This window comes from Lontra canadensis, unplaced genomic scaffold, assembly GCF_010015895.1.
Source record: "Lontra canadensis isolate GAN:19392208 unplaced genomic scaffold, GSC_riverotter_1.0 scaffold66, whole genome shotgun sequence".
NCBI lineage: Eukaryota > Metazoa > Chordata > Mammalia > Carnivora > Mustelidae > Lontra > Lontra canadensis.
This window is the reverse complement of record NW_022631060.1, coordinates 5436291-5456788: the sequence shown is the minus strand read 5'-3', so window position 1 is coordinate 5456788 and position 20498 is coordinate 5436291. Positions and strand designations below refer to the sequence as shown.

The 20498-nt window shown below is 51.2% G+C and overlaps 2 protein-coding genes across 8 annotated transcripts; one reads left to right on the top strand and one right to left on the bottom strand.

The window, feature by feature from the left end:
- Positions 1-184: 184 nt before the first annotated feature.
- Positions 185-5835, top strand: CFL1 (cofilin 1). Of its 2 annotated transcripts, none has more exons than XM_032879495.1 (5): positions 185-213; positions 2001-2211; positions 4352-4659; positions 4885-4961; positions 5178-5835. In XM_032879495.1, exons 1-5 carry the CDS (start codon positions 200-202, stop codon positions 5288-5290), a joined length of 723 nt encoding a protein of 240 aa, XP_032735386.1. In that variant the 5' UTR covers positions 185-199; the 3' UTR covers positions 5291-5835. The 2 variants fall into 2 exon arrangements, with proteins under 2 accessions (XP_032735386.1, XP_032735385.1); XM_032879494.1 differs by lacking the exon at positions 185-213 and adding an exon at positions 1747-1790.
- Positions 5836-6070: 235 nt separating this feature from the next.
- On the bottom strand, positions 6071-19164 carry SNX32 (sorting nexin 32). 6 transcript variants are annotated; one of them, XM_032879487.1, is made up of 13 exons: positions 18998-19164; positions 11026-11133; positions 10519-10629; positions 10252-10373; positions 9952-10075; positions 9684-9788; positions 9385-9490; positions 9136-9211; positions 8850-8889; positions 7980-8066; positions 7702-7861; positions 7536-7621; positions 6071-6307 (listed from the first exon to the last, which is right to left on the bottom strand). In XM_032879487.1, the coding sequence occupies exons 1-13, from the start codon at positions 19031-19033 to the stop codon at positions 6092-6094; spliced, it is 1377 nt and encodes a 458-aa protein (XP_032735378.1). In that variant the 5' UTR covers positions 19034-19164; the 3' UTR covers positions 6071-6091. The 6 variants fall into 6 exon arrangements, 5 of the variants coding, with proteins under 5 accessions (XP_032735378.1, XP_032735379.1, XP_032735383.1 ...); XM_032879488.1 differs by having other exon boundaries at positions 6072-6307; positions 11026-11130; XM_032879490.1 differs by lacking the exon at positions 6071-6307 and adding an exon at positions 7072-7218 and having other exon boundaries at positions 18998-19162.
- Between the last annotated feature and the right edge of the window lie 1334 nt (positions 19165-20498).

Genomic DNA, 20498 nt, shown 5'->3' with positions numbered 1-20498 from the left:
CCTCGGTGTGGCTGGGAGGGCTGGCTGGGGGTGGTGCTTAACACCGAGGAACCTGAGGCTGTCAGTTTCAGTCTCACCTTTGCCGGGGATGCTGGAAAGGGACTGAGCTTCTGAAAAGCCCAAGAGGTGGGGGCCGGGGCGGGGTGCAAATGAGTGCAGGTATATTTATAGGACGGACATCTAGAAAGCAGTACTGGGGATGAAGATACAAAGGTAATGTAGGAGGAGCTAAGGACCCTCCGAAGAAAACGAGATCCCCAGCTGGGGTGGGGGGAGCGAGGCGTGGAGATCTAGCAGTGGAGGAGGGGAGCGAAGTCGGGGATATTCAGGGAAAGCCAAAGCTAGGAGGACGGAGGGGAACAGAGGACAAGTAGAAGGGGGACATATAGGAGGTGCTGGGCCTCACGGCGGGGGGAGGGGGCGGCCTGAGATGGGTACGTGGTTGGGAGCAGACTGGAGGTAAGAGCCAGAACGAAGGTTGAAAGGGAGAACACATAGTCATTTTTGTGACTCGTTGGAGGTGGGAGACCCTCAAGGAGGTTTAGGTTTAGGATTATGCGGAAGGGTCCCAAGTTGAGGGACAGGTGCGGCTCGAGGATCTCTCCAGGGAGTGAAGTTCTCCCCCAGCTGTTTTACGAAGTCTCGAGGAGCTGCGGTCGGGCCTTCGAGGAGTGGAGAGGCGGGTACCACAGCCCCAGGCCCGCCCCTTCAGACTCCGCCCAACCGCGAACCCGGCTCCCCCCACCCTCCCAGCCAGCTCCGAACTCTCGCCTCCCTCCCGAGGCTGCCTTATAAGGAGCCTCCGTCGGGCGTTCGGGTTGGCCCCACCCCCTCGAGTCTCTTGTCCTAATAAGGACATCTAGGGCAACCCGTGGCTAGGGGCGGGCGGGAGCATGTCTCCAGGGTAACTCCGAAGTCTGTCTCCCCCTTCTCGTTACTCTCGGAAACTCCGAGGCTTGAAAAAAGTGGAGACAGTCTCCTTTTCTGGCAGGGTCGCTTACCGGGCTGGAGATCGGGCGGCGGTCTCCACCTGGGGCTCCCGGGAACTCGGTTGGTGGGCGGTGCAGCGGGATGTCCCTGACTACAATCCCCGGCATGCCCTGCGAGGTGCCCCACTCCCGGTCTTGAAGACCAGGCTTCCAGCTCTTCATTAACACTCTTTATTCTGCTGATGGGATCAATACTCTTAGTTCCCTTGTTTGCCACTCTGTAGTCTTTCCGCAGAGCCTAAGACTAAGGCCTAAGGTCGTCGTTCGAGGCCAACGAAAACTTCCCGTAGTCCCCACCCGTTTCTTTTTTTTGAAACTCAGGCTAACACAGAGCTGTGTCTTAATTTTTCCGGGTTTTAAATTAACTGTATACCTGGCTTACCACGCGAGAACGTGATTCAAATCTGGTTTAATATATATGTTTTCTTTTCACTCTCTCTAGTAAAAGGCACACGAATTTTGAATTGATCGCACGACCCCCTGCCCTTCTCCCTTTGTTTCGTGAACTTGCCAGACGTCTTTAAAACAAGGACAAAGCTCTATTTTCAAAGACTTCCTTGTAGCCTTTCTCTTGTGTGCTTTCTCTTATTTTAATTTTATTTACGTTGCATATGGCCTTTTCTCAGGAGACGAGTGGGTTTGTATATAAAAGGTGCATACGAAGGTTGAAGACGCTTTGAACTTGCGATTCTCCTTGCTCTATCTAGGACAGGATTCCAGGCCAATAAACAGTTGCTTCAATTCAGAAATTTTCAGACCATAACCTGCCAAGATGGATTTTAAGAAACAGTTCCGCCGCGGGTGACCAGCGGCGGGGTCGAGGGCTCATTTTCGGTTCACATTACCTAGCGCGGGGGGCCTCTGCTCAGCGGAGCGTTTCCTGGAAAATTCGACCAATGGGCGCGCTCTCCGTGCCATAGCCACAGTCCCTCTCGGCTGTCTCGGACTACGTTTCCCAGCATGTAATGTGGCGCTGGGAGGCCGGCTGGCGAAAAAGACTCTGTTACCCAGTGAGCCCGGGGACGGCGCAGGACCCTCGGACTTCATTTCCCGTCGGCCCGTGGGGGGAGCGCCGGAAGCCCGCCCCGCCCCTCATTGTGCGGCTCGTACTAAACGGAAGGGGCCGGGAGAGGCCGCGTTCAGTCGGATCCCGGCAGCAGCTGCAGCGGCTCTCACCTCTCCTGACTCTCCTTGCTATCTCCTTTTCGCTTCCGGAAACATGGTGAGCAGCAGGCCATGGCGACTGAGGGGAGGCGGCTGCGAATCGGTCGTCCACGCGCGGGGGAGGGAACGGTGGAGCGACGTCGGCACCCCCTCCCCCAGCGCCCCGGGCGGGATGAGGGTCTCGGGCTGAGGGGCGGGCGATGTTGGGACGCGCGTGCGCGCCTGCGGACGCTGGGGAGGGCTGGCTCGGCCGTCGCTCGCGCGCCCCCTGGACTCCCTTCCCCTCCCCCACCGCGCTGCTGCGCCCGCGCGGACACCGGCTGTGGGGGAGGGGGTCCGCGGCGCGCGCGCGCGCCCGCCCGCCCCTCGCGGAGCAGCCGCTGGCGCGCGCTGAACCAAGTCGATTCACGGGGGCGCGCGTTCGACGGGAGCACGCGACGTCGGAACCCGGCCCGGGGGCGGCGAAGGAAAAGCGCGCGAGCGGTCTCGGCGCGCGCGCCCCACCCAAGGGCTGTTCCTGTCTCCGCGTTACCCTCCCTCGGCTGGCGGGTCTGTAGAGCAGGTGGCAGGGATGTCTGCGCCCAGGAGGGGCGGGGGCGGAGGGCCAAGGAGATGCGGGGGCGGAGGGGTCCGGGTGCTGACGCTGGGCGTTAGGGGCTTGCACCGCGCGACCCGGAGCCACGGGTTTGCACCGCGGAGATCACGGCCCTGCGATGAGCCCACAAAGCCATCTGGGTTCTCCGCTCTGTACATCCGGCAGAGGCTGGAACGGCACGGTCCGCCGGCGCGTGCGCACACGCTCAGGCCCTCGCCGCTGGGCCCGAAGCCCTGGACAAGCGGGGCCTTCGGCTTTCCCGGATGGGGCCTGAGGGTGGAGCCGAGTTTAGGGAAGTGACCCAGGCAGGCACCGCCCGGAAACCACCCCGCCCCCTGTGTTCGGCCCCAGGGCTATGAGAACTGAAGGTTGTGTAACTTGTCCAGGCTCCGGCCGGCTGCGGAGGGGGCTGATAGGCCGGTCGGAAAAGGCGATTCCTCGGGGTTGAGGCCCTGGGGTTGCTCCTGCCTTCGGGTACTGCTTTCTCCCGAGGGGGCCTGGCCGGGAGAGCGCTTTTCCCCGCCTACTCCGGAAGCGGCTGGTCACGTGGCCGGCTTCCTCTGCAGTTCCGGGCGCGGGGGGCGCCGCAGATTTCACTGTGGGCAGTAGCCCCCCTCCAGGCTAGGGTGCCCCTCCTCCAACACGACCAAGAGTAGACGTTTAAAGAGCTCTCGAGGACCGCGGTATTTGGTTTTGACCTGCTAACTTATGTCAGCGGTCTTCGGGTCCTACATTTTCCTCGGAGGACGGGGAGTTAATGGGTTAGGGTTTTAATTAGGGTCTGTGATTCTTGCTTTGGTTGAAGATGATTCCAGCAAAGAGGATGGTTTGTGAACAACTACACTGACTAGTCCTGATGGACTTAACGAGAACTGTTAAACTCCTTGGTGTCCTGTCTACCATTGTTGGGTCCTCGTTCTACCTCCAGAAGAGGTGGCTCTAACCTGGGTGCCTGGGTCTCCCTTTACTATCTGTGAAGTTTTGAGTCAGCACTATTATCCAGAAGCTGAGATGGAGTACTGTGAGTAAGAAAGGAGCCTGTGGATTCTTTTAATTCTGGGTTGACCTCAAAGCCAAGGTTCTGCTTCTTACATGTTCTCGGTTTCTGGATTGTAAGATGTCGGGTGAGGAGGAATGATGTTGAATTAGATGATAAGAGGTTTCCTGTATGGCTGCCGTTCTGGGGTTGTGTCTCATTTGGTCCTTGGATGGTGGCTTTGTGGGGTGGCAAAATAATGACACTTGTCTTGGGAAGGAGTAATGATCTCTTGGTTGAGGACTTGTTGGCATCCGAGATGGATCTCTTACGATTGCAGAGGAGATCGTAAGATCTTTTTAGGGGGGGAGTCCCAAAGTCTTTCCTTTTTTTTTTTTTTTTAATTTTTATTTATTTACTTGACAGAGATCACAAGTAGGCAGAGAGGCAGGTAGAGAGAGAGGAAGGGAAGCAGGCTCCCTGCTGAGCAGGAAGCGGGATGCGGGGGCTCCATCCCAGGACCCTGGGATCATGACCTGAGCTGAAGGCAGAGGCTTTAACCCACTGAGCCACCCAAGTGCCCCCCAAAGTCTTTCCTTTCTGAAGTATATGTGGCTCGTCCCCTAGGCCTCCGGTGTGGCGGTCTCCGATGGTGTCATCAAAGTGTTCAATGACATGAAGGTGCGCAAGTCCTCGACACCAGAGGAGGTGAAGAAGCGCAAGAAGGCGGTGCTCTTCTGCCTGAGCGAGGACAAGAAGAACATCATCTTGGAGGAGGGCAAGGAGATCCTGGTGGGTGATGTGGGCCAGACTGTAGACGACCCCTACGCCACCTTTGTCAAGATGCTGCCAGACAAGGACTGCCGCTATGCCCTCTACGACGCAACCTATGAGACCAAGGAGAGCAAGAAGGAGGACCTGGTGTTTATCTTCTGGTGAGCTTCCCTGCGGGCGCTTCTTTCTGTAACCTCCCTAGCTCTGCCTCACCCTGCTTTCTCAGCCTGGGACCTCTGTGTGTTTGGCGGGGAGGACGTTGTAACAAACACTCGTCAGTAGGGAACTTGAGCAAAGCCCGAGTGCTTGAAGTCCTCTCTCACTTGAGGGCACTTCCAGACTTGGAGAGAGAAGTTTGTTGCATATTCTCTGTCGTTTCCCTCCAGGGCACCTGAGTCTGCACCCCTCAAGAGCAAAATGATTTATGCCAGCTCCAAGGATGCCATCAAGAAAAAGCTGACGGGTAAGGGCCAGCATGGGTGCCCCGTACCTTTTCATTCAGGCTTTGGCTGCAGAGCAGGGTGAAAGGCATGGTATATGAGATGCCTCCCCCCTCCTCTTCCCTGCCTGCTGGAAGGTAACCTTGTCCCTTCCATCTGTTCTGATTGGCTCCTTCCCAGCCCCAACTTCCCCTCCCCCAACGCATCCTGCTCACAGATGCTCCCTTTCTTCCTCACAGGGATCAAACATGAATTACAGGCAAACTGCTACGAGGAGGTCAAGGACCGCTGCACCCTGGCAGAGAAACTGGGGGGCAGTGCCGTCATCTCCCTGGAGGGCAAGCCTTTGTGAGCCCCCTCCAGCCCCCTGCCTGGAGCATCTGGCAGCCCCAGACCCTGCCCATGGGGGTTGCAGGCTGCCCCCTTCCTGCCAGACCGGAGGGGCTGGGGGGATCCCAGCAGGGGGAGGGCAATCCCTTCACCCCAGTTGCCAAACAGCCCCCCTCACCCCCTGGACCTTCCTCTTCCCTCTATCCCTGACGGTTCTGGCCTTCCCAAACCGCTTCTGATCTTCTGATTCCTCTTGGGTTGAAGCAGACCAAGTTCCCCCCAGGCACCCCAGTTTGGGGGGGGCCTGTATTTTTTTTAACGACACCCCAATTCCCCACCTGTTCCTCCCTTTTCCCATGCTGCCAACTTCTAACCGCAATAGTGACTCCGTGCTTGTCTGTTTAGTTCTGTGTATAAATGGAATGTTGTGGAGATGACCCCTCCTTGCGCCGCCTGGTTCCCCTCCCCTTTTCCCCTGGTCTTGGCCACCCGTGGAAGCAGGACCAGTAAGGGACCTTCAATTAAAAAAAAAACCAACACACACACAACAATAAAAAGGCTCACTAATGGGATGTTTGTTTCAGGGTTGGGGCCCAAGGGACCTTGCAGGGGAAGGTATGCTGAAATAATGAGCAGTGTCTCTTCTCTATACGCGGCCTCCATCCACCCCCTTCATTTGGTCACAGCACCTGGCTGAGCTGTCCTCTGACAGTTGTCACTCACAGGTGGTATCACTGGTTGGGCCCAAATTGACTGTTGGGGACTTAGCTGAACTGGGGTGTGTGTGCTGCCGTCTGCAGGAGCCCTTCGGGCAGAATGGGCTTCATACCTGAACACTCTCCTGTAGCCTCTTCCCTGGGTGGGCAGCTGGGCAGTGAGGCCTGTTCAACCCCAGGCTCAGGCCTGCCCAGTGTGGGCTGTGAGACTGGGAGTTACAAAGTGCCTCTTGAGCTGTTCTGTCTTCAGGGTTCTCTCTGGTTTTCCTCTGACTTCTTTCATGGATGGCTGACTCATCTATGAGGGCTGGGTCCAGTGGCTGCTGTGAGTCAGAAGCCAAGTTGAGCATTTGGCCTTCTAGAGATGTGACTGGAGTCCGGGGTGGGGCCAGGCCAGGTGGAGCCCGGGACTTCAGACCCAAGTCTCCTGGGCCCTACCTCCCTGTGTTGAACCAAGAGGGTGTTGGCTGGAGCCCCAAGCCTTTTGCTAGCATTGCTGCAGGCTCTCTGTACTTTGGGTTTTCACCAGCCTGGGAGGTAAAGGTATCCTATAAATGTCACCCTAAGGGTGGGAATGCAGGCTTATTACATGGACACATGCACACCCAAACTGGGGGGAAAAGAAAAAAGCCTGTAAAAGCTGGTTCCTTAGTTCTCTGGAGTTTGCCAGTGTCTCTTTAAGTGGGAAGCAGGAAGGGTAGTTACTTTTGGCACTGGTTGGGGGCGTGGGGTGCCCAGGGTCTGGTGTCCATAGTGCCCTGGTTACATTCCTGGTGGGCCCTGGAGCTGTGGGAAGTAAGGACTAAGCAGGCTTCCTTGCTAGAAAAAGCAGGCTTTTATTTGTGAACAGGCTGGGGACAAATGAACTCAGGAGGCTTGGGGGGAGGGGGAGATTGGAGACTGGGTGGGCGGGGGCTGTCCCCCAGACTCCAGGAGTGGAGGGAGGTCCAGACCCCTGGCCTCCCTGAGGTCGGGGTTCTTACCTTTGGCCAAGTACAGTACCCATGATGCCCTAGCTTCCTCTTGCAGGACCTGGCCCTCTTGGGTGGGAGTGGGGCTTGGGCTTGCCCTGGGAGATCTAGGGGCCTGGCTAGTGGCTGCTGTGGTGGGGGAGGTGGTATATTGGGGGAAATCTGGAGGACTCTTGCCACTAAAGGCCCTGAAGTAGGCTGTAGCTGCTCTAAGGCTCTCCCTTGAGGGCGATAAGGGTGTTCCGGAGAAGCAGGGTGCTGGCCTGCATAGGAGAGAGGACCTTGATGTCCCCCACTACTGCCACCCTGCTTCATGATAGAAGGGGCTGTTCTTCCCACACTCAAAAGTCATGCCCCCTCCCTCTTGCGTTCCTGTCCTCAGCAACAACGGCGGCCGTTTACTGAGGGCACATTAATGATAGGAAGGGAAGGGTCCTGGTCCAAGGTGAAACATGACCCCGAAAGTCCATGGGGGGCTCCCAGACCACCTCCCCCCAATACATGCTTGCCAGTACTTGGTAAGAACCTAGAGGTCTGGGAGGGAGGTGGCAAGAGGGCACAGTGAGGGTGGAGGGCTCACCTTGGCGTGTTTGAGCTCCAGCTCTGCCAGCTCTATAAGGTTCTTGCGGAAGGAGGAGACGCGGCGGGACTTGAAATCCATTAGCTCTGGAGGGGAGGGAGGAAAAATGGGGACCCTGGGAGAGTAGGAAGCCCAGTGGCAGGGGCTCTGGGGCCATGGGGCTTACCCTGCTTGGCTGAGTCAGAGAGGCGTTCAAAACGTTGGCAACACAGCTGCTGGTGGCTCTCGGCAATCCGCACCTCCCGGTTCCTAGTGCGCGCCTTGTCCAGTGCCTTGTTGGCGTTCTCGTAGTCAGCCAGGGCTCGCAGCCGCCGGTACAGCAGGTCCTGGGGCCAGCAGGAGCATAGGCTCGCCGATGCCCACGGCCTTGTCTGCCTGCCCTCCCCTGTTGGTCCAGGCCTGCTGTCCTCCAGCCCCAAGGTTTGTGCTGGGGACCTATCTTACCTTGGCTGCCTGTGAGTCTCGCATGTAGTATCTCAGCATGTCTGATAGCTTGAGGTCCTCATCAGATGCCACTCGGCCCTCCAGCTTCTGTATCAGGAAGTTTGGAGGCTGGGGAGGGAGCTTGCAGAGGGGCAGCTAAGGGCTGGGGTGCTGCTGCTCCTCTCAACAGCCCACAGAATCACTTGATGACCACTCCAGGTCAAACCCTGATGTTCAGGGGAGCAAGCCAGGGAAAACTTGACTGAGGAGTGGCATCTGATCCGGATCTTGGGGGCTGAGTAGGAATCAGACAACAGCCAAAGGCTCTGCAGGTGTGCAAGCCTCGTACGTGTTCAGGGAACCATGAGGTCAGTGGGAGTGCTCAGATGGCAGTGGCTGGGTCCCAAAAGGCCTAAAGAGCAAACTAAGGACTTTGGACTTTGTGTTTGGGGCAGTTTCTGGGAAGGGCAGGGTCCCCGAAGGTCCCTGAGCAGGGAGGAGATATGATCCAGCAGACAGTCTTAGAAAGATTGGCACACTGCCATTGACTCTTGGAGGAGAGTTCAGGAAGTGTGTGTCTGGGGCAGGATGCTGGCAATGCAGGGCAACCTCCCAGAGGCACGTGGCCCATCCTTGTACACGGCTTGCCAGGCCTGCTTCCCACCCCCACCCCCATCACCACACACACACTTCAGACTGGATCCCTGTCTCCTCTCCTGCTCATTAAACTAGGGTTTGACTGAGGGTGAGTCCAGGGTATCACTGGGCCCAAGTTATCACCAAATGTTCCGAAATGATCCTCGAGCTTTGTCCTTTTCTAGGAAGAGGCTATTGAGTCCCCGCAAAGGATCATTGATTGGGTGCCCTTCCAATACACAAGGCAGGACTCACCCTTAGTCGTTCAAAGAGCTCTGCCAATTTGAGGAAGCTCCTAGGAGGCAGTGGGGAAGAGTTAGGGCAGGAGTCTTGAGAGGGTGTTGCTTAAAGCCTCCCTGCCCTTAGCGCTATCCTTGCTGATACCCTGCAGTGGGGAAATCTCCCTGGCGTGTTTCCCAAATCCCAGCAGTAACTTCACCTCCCACCTACGCTGATAGGACGTTTCCACAGTGACCCCTCGCGGGCAGCCACGGTATTACAGGCATAGACAGGGGTAGGAAGGGCTAGAGGGAGTCCTCACGTCTTTAGCTGGTTGACTTCCTGTGTTCCCAGACTGTTCAGTGCAGCAGAGATAGGGATAAAATCGTCTGCCAGGCCTGTTGGGGAACAGCCCTCCATCAGACCCCCTCGGTCTGCACATCAAGCCCCAGCACCAGTGTTTGTGTCTTGGAGAGACACAGGATGTTTCCTGTTCTCTTCTCTCCCCATAGGGAGTAGGCATGCCAGGGGGAAGGGGCAGGGAACCCAGGGCCCCTTGGGCCCTGCGTACACTTGTGGGAGTGCATGACACGGTCTGCCCGCAGGCAGGCGTCCCGGATGCGGGTGTGGTACTCCAGCAGGAAGGTCCTCTCGTGCTCAAAGAAGTCATCCACCTCCTAAGAGAGCCAGACAGGAGCCTCTTACACTGAGTCAGCAGGAACATGGTGGCCATGGACTCGAAGGGGCAGCATGATTTCCCTCTAGGCCGTGCCCCACCGGTGGTTTCCCTCCCGCAGCCACCCTGGGCCTCAGTGTTTGCTGTGGACTTGAAGCCCTGGGTTGAATCCACAGAGGGGTCCCAGGGGTCACCTTGAGCCCTGACATGCTGGTGATGAGGGCTTCATCTGCAGACTTCACGATATTCCTCAGAAATCCCCCAAGAAGCTCCTTCCTATTCTTTCCTCGGACACTCAGCTGAGGCACACAGGGGAGAGTATGATGCTGGGGTGGCGCTCGCACCTCCCACCCCAGGCTCATGTCACTCTTGGAGCTGATGAGAATGAGGCTTGAGCCCACCTAACACCCTCCCCGCCCAACCCCCAAGGGTGACCCAAGGGTGTGCTCTGGCTCAGCTCACATCCTGGCCATATTCCAAAAAGACAAAGAAGTTGTGGTCTCGACGCAGGGTCGGGTGGGCCGCAAGGCGTTGCAGAAAGACCTCGTGCATTGCAACTGTCTTCTTAAAGAGAGCTAGGTACTCCCTGCGGAAATCAGCAGGCAGCTCAAGGGCCCTCCTCGGCTCTGATCATCCCTCCCCCTTCCCCTCAGGAGCCCTGGGGTCAGAGGTCAGGGTCTCTAACTAACCACAGGGGATGAAATCTGGGGACTCTCAGGACAGGGCTGGGCCTGGAGCTCAAGGAAAGGAAGTAGCACTCACGCTTCTAGCTCCTGCTTCATTTTGGCAAATTCTTCCCGCGTGATGGAGCTGTCCCCCTCACCCAACTTCTGCAGCTTTTCCCTTGAAGCCTCGAAGTCTGGCCTTGGAGGGGCTGGGGGGATCTGCTCAAAGGAGGGACAGAGCAGGCAGGTCTCTCATGGCTGAGAAGGCCATCACCCACCCCCAGAAGCGTCGCTCAGTCTTCCAGGCCCACCCAAGCACCCAGACCTGCCCCTCACGGCCCCAGCCTGCCCGGCCCTTCCTCACGATGAGGCCGGCGTACTCCTCGTTTTCCACATAGGCGTCGTGTAGCCAGATGAACTCCTCATGCTGTCGCACGACTGAGAACTCCGTCTGGGCGAAGTGAGGGAGGCAGCTCTGGAAGCCGGGAAGCATGTCTGAGGTGTCTCTCCTCCCCTCCCAAACCCTGCACCCGCCAGGCATCCTGGGCACCCACTCTCGGGCTTCCCCAATCCCACATCCCAGGTGAGGCCCAAGGTGGGCCTCAGTGGCTCAGCCGTCCATGATTTCTGTCGGGATGACAGACAGGGGATGATTAGGACTCGGGGCCAGAGGCAAAAGGCAACTGGAGAGGAGACAAGATGCCTGCTTTCTCAGAGAGGCAGGGGGCAGGAGCCAGGTTGAGGAACAGGGCCCAAAGTCGACGTTGGCATCTGCCCCTCACCCCCAAGGCAAGCGAAACCGGGGTAAGCGGGCTCCTCGAGCTCCCGAGGCCGCTGCCTCAAATCCCTCTCGCTCCTCTGGCAGCCTCACCTTGGTCTGAACGGTGAATTTCACCTTGTCCCGCTCGCTCACGGCATCAGAGATCTCCACCTGCAAGGTACTGTCTCCCTGCAGGTCCACTGATACAGAGGAGGGCTGCCGGGGAGGGGAGGTCTCTGACACGACTGACCACAGCCCCTGACCGCATTCTCACGGCGGACTCCGGGTCCTCCTGCATAGCCCGCCTCAGCAGCATTGCCTCTTCAATGCCCTGGGGTCACCAGCTAGAGGGATCCCAGGGAGTCACTGCTCGGGGCTCTACAATCACTACAACACTTTCCCACACTTCCTTCCTCAGAAGCAGGCCGGCTTCTTCCTGCTCTGCAGATACGGAAACTGAGAGCACCAGAGAGGTGAAATAAGTTGTCCCAAATCACCAGTGGCCGGGCCAGATTTGAACCCAGTTTCTCAAATCCCAAACCCCAAGTACTTTCTCAGCTACCAGCTCACCTCTTCCCCCACTGGTTACTGAATTCAGGCACCCCGACCAGTGAGCCCCCGGACTACGAGTTCATTTTTGCATTGAGCTTTTCCACACAGTTATTAAACACCTACTCGGTCTACACCACTGTGCCCAGTGAAGGAAGAAGCCACTGTACCTTCAAGCGCGGCTCACCAGTACATAGACTGTCACCAGCCCACCGCTCACGTCCCCTCGCTCTCTACTGTTGGTAGTCATTTAGATTATTTCAAGGCTGGCCTATTATGGATAAAGCTGCCTTGAACTTTCTTCCATGTGTCTTCTATGGGGCAGGCATGTGTTTAAATCTTTCGCAGACACTACTAGTTTCTCAAGGTGATTGTTCAAATTTATATTCCTGCCAGCATTGTATGAAAATTCCAGTGGCACCACACCCTTGCCAGTACTGAGAATTGTTAGTCTTTTTCGTGTTAGCCATACTGGTGGGGGCAGGGTATTTGCAGATTGTGGCTTTAACTTGTATTCCCTGGTGAGGAATGATGTTGAATACCATTTTATGTATCCATCACCTGTTTGGAGATCTTTTTGTAAAGAGCCTATTCAAGTCTTTTGCTCCTCCCCTCCCTCCTCTTAAAAATTGGATTGTCTTTTTCTTATTGATTTGTAGGGACTCTTTATATACCCTGGAGACAAGTCCTTTGTTAGTTACATGTGTTGTCAATATCTCCTCTTCTTTGGGTTGCCTTTTCTCTCTTAATGACCTATAATTTTACTAGCTCCAATATGTCAGTCTTTTCTTTTATGATGAAGGATTTTTGCGTACCCTTGAAGAAAATTTTGCCTACCCCCAGGTCATGAAGATATTCTCCTATTTTTTTTTCTTTTAGAAATTAATAGTGTAAGCTTTTATATTTAGGTCTATGATCCACCTTCACGTCATTTTGTATACAATGTAAGGTATGGGTTATGACTCATTTTTGTCATATAACAGCCAGTCATTTTAGCACTATTTGTTAAAACAACAACAACAACAACAACTATCTTTTGAGTATTGATTTGCTCTGGTACAAATCTTTTTTTGGTAGAAAATAAATTGACTTCATAAGTGTTATAGGTTCTGTACTATCTGTTCTGTTTCTCTGATCCATACATCTGTACTTTTGATATTTTCACACTGTCTTGATTACTGTAATTGACAAATTTGAAATCAGATAGCATTAACAAACCTGTTCTTTTTCAAAATCATTCTGGCTATTACAGATCTTTGCATTTCTGTTTAAGTTGTAGACTCAGCTTGTTAATTTACACCCAAAAAATTTGCCAGGATTTTGATTGAGATTAAATTGAATCTATAGGTCAGTTTGGGAAGGATAGGCATTTTTATAATTTTGAATCTTCCAATCCATCAACATGAAATATATTTCCAATTATTTAAATCTTCTTTAATGTTTCTCAGTAATGTTTTGTAGTGTTCTCTGTAAAGGGTTTGCACACCTTTGTTAGATTTATTCCTAGGTATTTTATGATGTTTTTTATTGTTGTTGCTATTTGAAATATTTTACTTTTTTTTAATAGACTTTTTTTAAAAAAGATTTTATTTATTTATTTATTTATTTGACAGACAGAGATCACAAGGAGGCAGAGAGGCAGGCAGAGAGAGGAAGGGAAGCAGGCTCCCTGCCAAGCAGAGAACCCAATGCGGGGCTCGATCCCAGGACCCTGGCATCATGACCTGAGCCGAAGGCAGGGGCTTTAACCCATTGAGCCACCCAGGTGCCCCTATTTGAAATATTTTTAAAAGATTCATTCCCTAGTTATTTATTGCTAGTATGTAGAAACACACAATTGATTTTTCTATATTTACTTTATGTCCAAGAACCTCGCTATATTTACTTACTACTTTTAATAGTTTGTAGATTATTTTGGATTTCCTCCAGATAAAATCCTATAATATAAAATAATGACAGTTTTAGTTTTTCCTTTCCAAACTTTATACCTTTTATTTCTTTTTCTTGCCTTATTGCACTTGCTAGGACCTCTAGTACAATGCAGAAGTGGTGATATGTGAAAAAGGAAATCCTTGACTTGTTCCTGATCTCAGAGGGAATGCATTTAAAATGTAATCCTGGGGGCACCTGGGTGGCTCAGTGGGTTAAGCCTCTGCCTTTGGCTCAGGTCATGATCTCAGGGTCCTGGAATCGAGCCCTGCATTGGGCTCTCTGCTCAGCAGGGAGCTTGCTTCCCCCTCTCTCTCTGCCTGCCTCTCTGCCTACTTGTAATCTCTCTCTCTCTCTCTCTCTCTCTCAAAAATAAATAAATAAATAAATAAATAAATAAATAAAATTAAAAAATATATATATAATCCTGAAGATGATTAATCCTGAATCAGATTAATGAGACTCCCTTCTATGCCTAGTTTGGTAAGATTTTTATCTATGTTTCCTCCCTTTATTGAGATATCAAATGGGTTTTCCTGTCATTCTATAATGTCCTGAATTTCATTGATTGATCATCATATATTGTACCGCCCTGCATTCCTGGAACAAGGCCTTCATCATGAAGTATTACCTTTTTGTTTTTTAGTTTCTTTTTTTTTTAAGATTTTATTTATTTATCAGAGAGAGAGCGAGCGAGAGCAAGCACATGCAGACAGAGTGGCAGGCAGAGACAGAGGAAGAAGCAGACTCCCTGCTGAGCAAGGAGCCCAATGTGGGACTCGATCCCAGGACGCTGGGATCATGACCTGAGCCAAAGGCAGCCGCTTAACCAACTGAGCCACCCAGGCGTCCCTCTTTTTTTTTTTTTTTAAGATTTTATTTACTTATTTGAGAGAGAGAGAGAGAGCCCATGCAAGCAAGTGATTGGGGGGAGAGGCAAAGGGAGGGGGACAAAACAAGCAGACTCTGTGCTGAGTGTGAGGTCCAATGCAGGGCTCAACCCCATGACCCTGAGATCATGACTTAAGCTGAAATCAAGAGCTGGATGCTTAACCAACTGAGCTCCCCAGGTGCCCTGAAGTATCATATTTTTATATACTGCTTATTCAACTTGATGATATTTTGTTTGTGATTTTTCCATTTATGTTCACAAGACAGATTAAACTGTATTATTCCTCTCTTTTAATGTTTTTGATAGGATTTTTTGTGGTAAAACATACATAACACAAAATTTACCATTTTAACCATTTTAAAGTGTACAGTTTATTAATATTAAGGATATTCATGGTGTTGTTCAATTACCACTATCATCTACCTCTTCCTGACAGGTTTTTGTATTGAGGTTATGTTGTCCTCCTAAAGTAAGTTGAATTGTGCTTTCTATTTCTGTTTTTGGAATAACTTACATGAGAATGTTACTAGCTTTCCTTTAAGGCTTCAAGCAATTCACACATGGAATTTTATTGCTTAGAGAGGTATTTTTGGAAAAGTTTTTAATTATAAATTTACTTCCTATAATAAATATAGGACTATTGAAATTCTCTACTTCTTGTTTCAGGTCTGGTAAGTTGCATTTTTCAAGTAGTTTGTCCATTTTGTTTAAATTCTCTAATTTGTTGGCATAAGCTTGTTCTTAAATACTTTATTTATTTATGAAAATTTTATTTATTTGAGAGAGAGAGAGATAAGTGGGGGGAGGGGCAGAGGCTGATGGAGAAGCAGACTCCCCATTGAGCAGGGAGCCCCATGCGGGTCTCAATCCCAGGACCCTGGGATCAAGACCTGAGCCAAAGGCAGACACTTAACCTTAACTGACTGAGCCACCCAGGTGGTGCCCCTCTTACTGTCTTTTTAATGACTGAAACTTCTTTATCAATATATACTTTATCATTCCTGATATTGGTAATTAATATTTTCTCCCTTCCTCCCTCTCGGTCTCACTCTTTCTCTCATCAGTCTTGCTAGTCTTTTTATTTTTTAAATATTTTCAAAAAACTATTTTTGGCATTGTTGTATTTCTGTATATTTATATTTATATTCTATTAACTGATTTCTGCTCTTTATTATTTCCTTCCTTTTACTTTCTTGGAGTTTAACTTGTTCTTCTTTTTCTAGTTTCTTAAGATTGAAATGTAGATCATTGTGATGCCTGGGTGCCTCAGTTGGTTAAGTCTCTACCTTTGGATCAGATCATGATCCCATGGTCCTTCCTCGGATGGAGTCTCACCTTGGGCTCCTTGCTCAGCAGGGAGCCTGCTTCTCCCTCTGCCTGCCACTCCCCCTGCTTGTGCTCTCTCTCTCTGACCAATAAAATCTTTCAAAAACAAAACAAGGGGTGCCTGGGTGGCTCAGTGGGTTAAGCCTCTGCCTTTGGTTCAGGTCATGATCTCAGGGTCCTGGGATTGAGCCCCACATAGGACTCTCTGCTCAGCAGGGAACCTGCTTCCCTCTCTCTCTCTGCCTGCATCTCTGCCTACTTGTGATCTCTTCTGTCAAATAAATAAATAAAATCTTTTTAAAAAAAACAAAAAAAGAAATGTAGATAACTGACTTTTTTCAATCTTTCTTTTTTTCTAAAATATGCATTTGGAGGTATAAGTTCCTCCCCGGGTACTTCTTCAGCTGTATCTCCAGTTTTGATTATCATATTTTCAAAACCATTTCTTTAAAAATTTTTCTAATTTTCATTGTAATTTCTTCTTTGACCTATGAGTTACTTAGAAGCATGTTGCTTACTTTCCAAGTATTTTGGAATCTAGTTATCTTTTTGTTTTGATTCCCCGTTAATTCTACCAGGACAGAGATCTCATTCTATGATTTCAAAGTTTCAAAACTTGGTACTTGCAATATAGCCCAACACATAATGTATTTTGGTGAATGTTTCGAGTGCACTCAAAAAGAATGTGTTTCCTGCAGTTGTTGGGTATAGAGCTCTAATTAAACCAATTAGATCAAGTTGATTAATCATGGTATTTTATTATTTTATTTATTTATTTGACAGAGAGAGAGAGAGAGAGCACAAGCAGGGGGAGTGGCAGGGAGAGGGAGATGGAGAAGCAGGCTCCCCACTGGACAAGGAGCCCCATGTGGACTGGATCCCAGGATCCTGGTATCATGACCTGAGCCGAAGGTAGACGCTTAACTGACGGAGCCACCCAGGCGCCCCAATCATGGTATTTTTTTTTTAATTATGATATTTTAAATCTTCAAAATCCTTACTGATTTTTTTTTTTTTTGGTCTGCTTGTTCTACAGTTGAGAGAGTTGTGTTAAACCTCTAGTTGTAATTGTGAGTTTGTCTATTTCTCTTTCTAATTCTGTCATCTTTTCTTTTGCACATTTTGAAATGATGCTATTAGTTGCGTATAAATTTAGGACTTTTTTTTTTAGAAAGTCATTTTTTTTTCCTTTTAAAGATTTTATTTATTTATTTGACAGACAGAGATCACAAGTAGACAGAGAGGCGGGCAGAGAGAGAGGAGGAAGCAGGCTCCCTGCTGAGCAGAGAGCCCGATGCGGGGCTCGATCCCAGGACCCTGGGATCATGACCTGAGCCGAAGGCAGAGGCTTTAACCCACCGAGCCACCCAGGCGCCCCAATTTAGGACTGTTTTATCTTCCTGTTGAATTGACACTTTAACTATTAAAAAATGTCCCTCTTTATTTCTAATACTTCTTATCTCACAGTCTACTTTGTCTGAAATTAATATAGCTATACCAGCATTCTTTTGGGTCCTTACAATTAAAGTATGTCTCTTTAAAAAAAAAAGAGAGAGAGAGAGCTATTTATTTATTTATTTTAGAGAGAGTATACATGTTGTGGGGGAGTATAGAGGGAGAGGAGAGAGAATCTTAAGCAGATTCCCTGCTGAGCATGGAGCCCAGGGCCATCCCACCATCCCTGAAATCAGGACCAGAGCTGAAATCAAGAGTCAGACACTTAACCGACTAAGACACCGAGGCACCCCTAAAAGTATGTGTCATTTGACAGAATATAGTTGTTTTTAAAAAATCCAATCTGAGGGGTGCCTGGGTGGTGTCAGAATCTTGGTCTCAGCTCTGGTCTTGATCTGGGGTTGTGAGTTCAAGTCCCATGCTGGGCTCCATGCTGAGCATGAAGCCTATTTTTAAAAAATCCAATCTGAAAAAAAGTCCACTCTCAATATATTTTTTAAGTAACCTTACACTCCAGGTGGGGCTCCAAGTCTCAACCCTGAGATCAAAAGTTGTATGTTCTACCAACTGAACCAGCCAGGCACCCCCTGAATATGTTTTTAATTGGAGTGTTTGGTCTGTTCATAATTACTGTAATTATTAACATAAACTATAAACCCACCATCTTGCTTTTTGTTTTTTTTTTCTTTTTCTCATCTGTTTTTTTGTTGCTTTATTCTTTTTTCCTTGTCTTCTGTTAGATTAGTCAAGTATTTTTATATTATTTCATTTTCTCTTCTATTGTATTTTTATTTACATCTTCATTTAGTATTCTTTCCATTTCTTTCTATTTAAAGGAGACTCTTAGAGAAAGCAATGCTTATTCTAGAGGACAGGATCTAATACTGGACTTTCAGAGAGTCTGGTACCTACAAAGTTTGGGGATGGACCCATCGGTTTGATAGCCTAGTAAACATCCCATATGATAACAGTAACAACAACAAAACAACACCAACAACATAATAGCTAACACTTACACTTGAGCTTCCTATAGGCCAGGTACTGATCTAAGCATTTTACGTATATTAATTAATTTAGCCATGAATATGAACATAAACATGGAAACGGGTATTTTTTGCTCTATACTTTGTGTCTCTCAGCCCCCTCACCTCTCCAAACTCCCTTGAACCCCACTCCTCACTCGGCTTCTCTGATATCCCCAGGGCAGCCTTCCCCTTTGTCCAACTGCAACCCGCCCCCTCCACATACGTGCACACACACACACAATCTGACTCATTGGTACAATGGGGCCCTAAGTCTCCTGTCTCCCTCCTGCTGCCTTAGTATCTCTGCTCTAACCTGTACGGTTTGGTAACTGCTTGAGGGAGATGGGATTTCAAGGATGGACCACAGCTACTCCATCCTTATCCTCGGCCACCGCCCACTATGTACACGCATCCAGTTCTGGAAAGTGTGCACCTCTGTGAGCCCAATGATGCTCAATAACTATTTGTTGAATGAAGTCAAGAGGGAAAAATGAATTAATGATCTTACGATTATATGAACACAGGTACACAAATGAAGCCGTTAGTGCTGAACTGGATCCCTCCCCCACTTGGCAAAGGAGAAGGGTACTCTTCCCAATCCCTAACATCCCTCCTTCCTCTTCTTCCCTATTAAGCCATAATCGTGAGCTGGTCCGGGGGAGGGGAGGAATGGCAGTGACAGGTCCCTTTCCATCTGTCATGACAAAGGTAAACCCTGCCCCCTTTGGCATCCTCACCAGGCCCCATGCAGGTGCCACAGTGGCGCCCCACCCCCCTCACCCGTTGCTCAGGTCTCTCTAGCTCACGCGTGCGCGCGAACACATGCACACACGTCCCACTCCCTGATTGGGCATCACTGGGTATCATGGAGTGAGGTGGGGGTAGGGGATTCGCATCCTTTCTTTACCTTGCTCTCCTTTCCAGCCTCTTGCCGCCCTTCCATCACCCTTCTTCTTGGCCGCAGCACACAAGTATTCCGCGGCCGGCCACTGCCCGCGCGCTCCCGCAGCTTCGTCCCCCGGTAGCTCGCCCGAGGCACCCGACCCTATCAGCTGACGGAGACACGCTCCCCTCCCTGCTAGGAGTCACCTGGAATCGGGCGTGGTTTCCACCCGCTCCTCCGCAGCTCCACCTTTTGATTGGCTACCAGGTTCACCGTGAGCGACCCCATTGGCTACAACGCCTGTCGTTCCCTTGCTTGGCTCCAGCTTTTAAGGGGAAGCACGTAACCCAGGGCCGGGAACAGGCGACAGCATGGGGCCTGGGGTCGGGGGTTCTGGGGTTACAGTGGTGTCGAGCCACGTCACCATCCCCCCCCCCTCGCCCCCAGGCTGGCAGTCTGTCGCCTGCCGCAGCTCCGGGCCGTGCCTTCCAACCGCCTCGCGCGCTCTGCGCGTGCGCACTAGCCTCGTCGCGCGCCCTCCGGGCGGTGGGCGAAGCGACGAGCCAGTGGGCAGGGTGGGAGGCTGGGAGGGTGGGGTAGGGGGGATGGGGAGGAGGGGTGGTATGGTGGACCAGGGATAAGGATGTGGGTTAGTGTCTTTGTGGAAAGGGGGTCCGTTAGAATTTCCGCTCTGGGGCATGAGGGGTCTGCGGGGCAAGCCGCGCAGAGTCGTGAGGAGACGCCGCAAGGCCCGGCGCCGGAGCGCCCGAGGCCGGGCCCGGGTCCACGGGTGGTCGCACCTGAACCCGGGAAACAGAGGGGCACAGATGCTGCGAGAAAATGTGTGGGTGCCCTGGAACGGGCTCATTGTAATCGGGAAGAGAATGGAGCTCCTGGGTAGAAATACCCAAAAGCCTCCAGTGGGCGACCCAAAGCTTGACCCTCAACACTGGAGACTGGAAGATGTGGGAAAAGTGGTCTTGAAAGCGAAGTCAGGCCAGAGTCCGGAAAGGATGGATATGAAGTTACTGCACAGTGTAGCAAGTTCATTACAGGCTCCAGCAGGTTTGGGGGAAAACAGCCCAAAGGAGATGGGGGGGAAACAAGAAATTAGAGACAAAATAGGCGCTGAATCTGAGAGTGCGGGGACTACAGCAGGGTCTAGCAGGGGGTCTGGCTTTAAAGAGAGGTTGAAATTTAGTGGGGTGGGGATCAGAGGAGAGGACTTGAGATCCGGACCACATACACCAGAGCAGAATGAGGAGGAGCTGAGGTCGAGTGGAGAGAAGCTGAGTGGAGAGAAGCTGAGTGGAGAGAAGCCTAGGTCAAGTGGAGAGCAGCTGAGGTCGAGTGGAGAGCAGCTGAGTGGAGAGAAGTTGACATCAAGTGAGAAGCTGAGTCTGAGTGAAGAGAAGCTGAGGTCAAGTGGAGAGAAGGAGAGCTCCAGGGAAGAGAAGCCAGAAAATAGCGGAGAGGATTTGAGATCTGCTGGAGATAAACTGAAGTCAAGTGCAAACAAGCTGGA

Excerpts from the sequence above, each read along its gene's own strand:
- CFL1 (XM_032879494.1), top strand. The coding sequence starts at position 1,762 with ATGGATTTTAAGAAACAGTTCCGCCGCGG. Across the intron at positions 2,212-4,351 it reads TTTTCGCTTCCGGAAACATG|GCCTCCGGTGTGGCGGTCTC; the intron begins GTGAGCAGCAGG and ends CTCGTCCCCTAG. Across the intron at positions 4,962-5,177 it reads CATCAAGAAAAAGCTGACGG|GGATCAAACATGAATTACAG; the intron begins GTAAGGGCCAGC and ends TCTTCCTCACAG.
- SNX32 (XM_032879487.1), bottom strand. The coding sequence starts at position 19,033 with ATGGAAGGGCGGCAAGAGGCTGGAAAGGAGAGCAAG. Across the intron at positions 9,789-9,951 it reads TTTTGGAATATGGCCAGGAT|CTGAGTGTCCGAGGAAAGAA; the intron begins GTGAGCTGAGCC and ends TGTGTGCCTCAG. Across the intron at positions 8,067-8,849 it reads AGCTCTTTGAACGACTAAGG|AAGCTGGAGGGCCGAGTGGC; the intron begins GTGAGTCCTGCC and ends TTCCTGATACAG.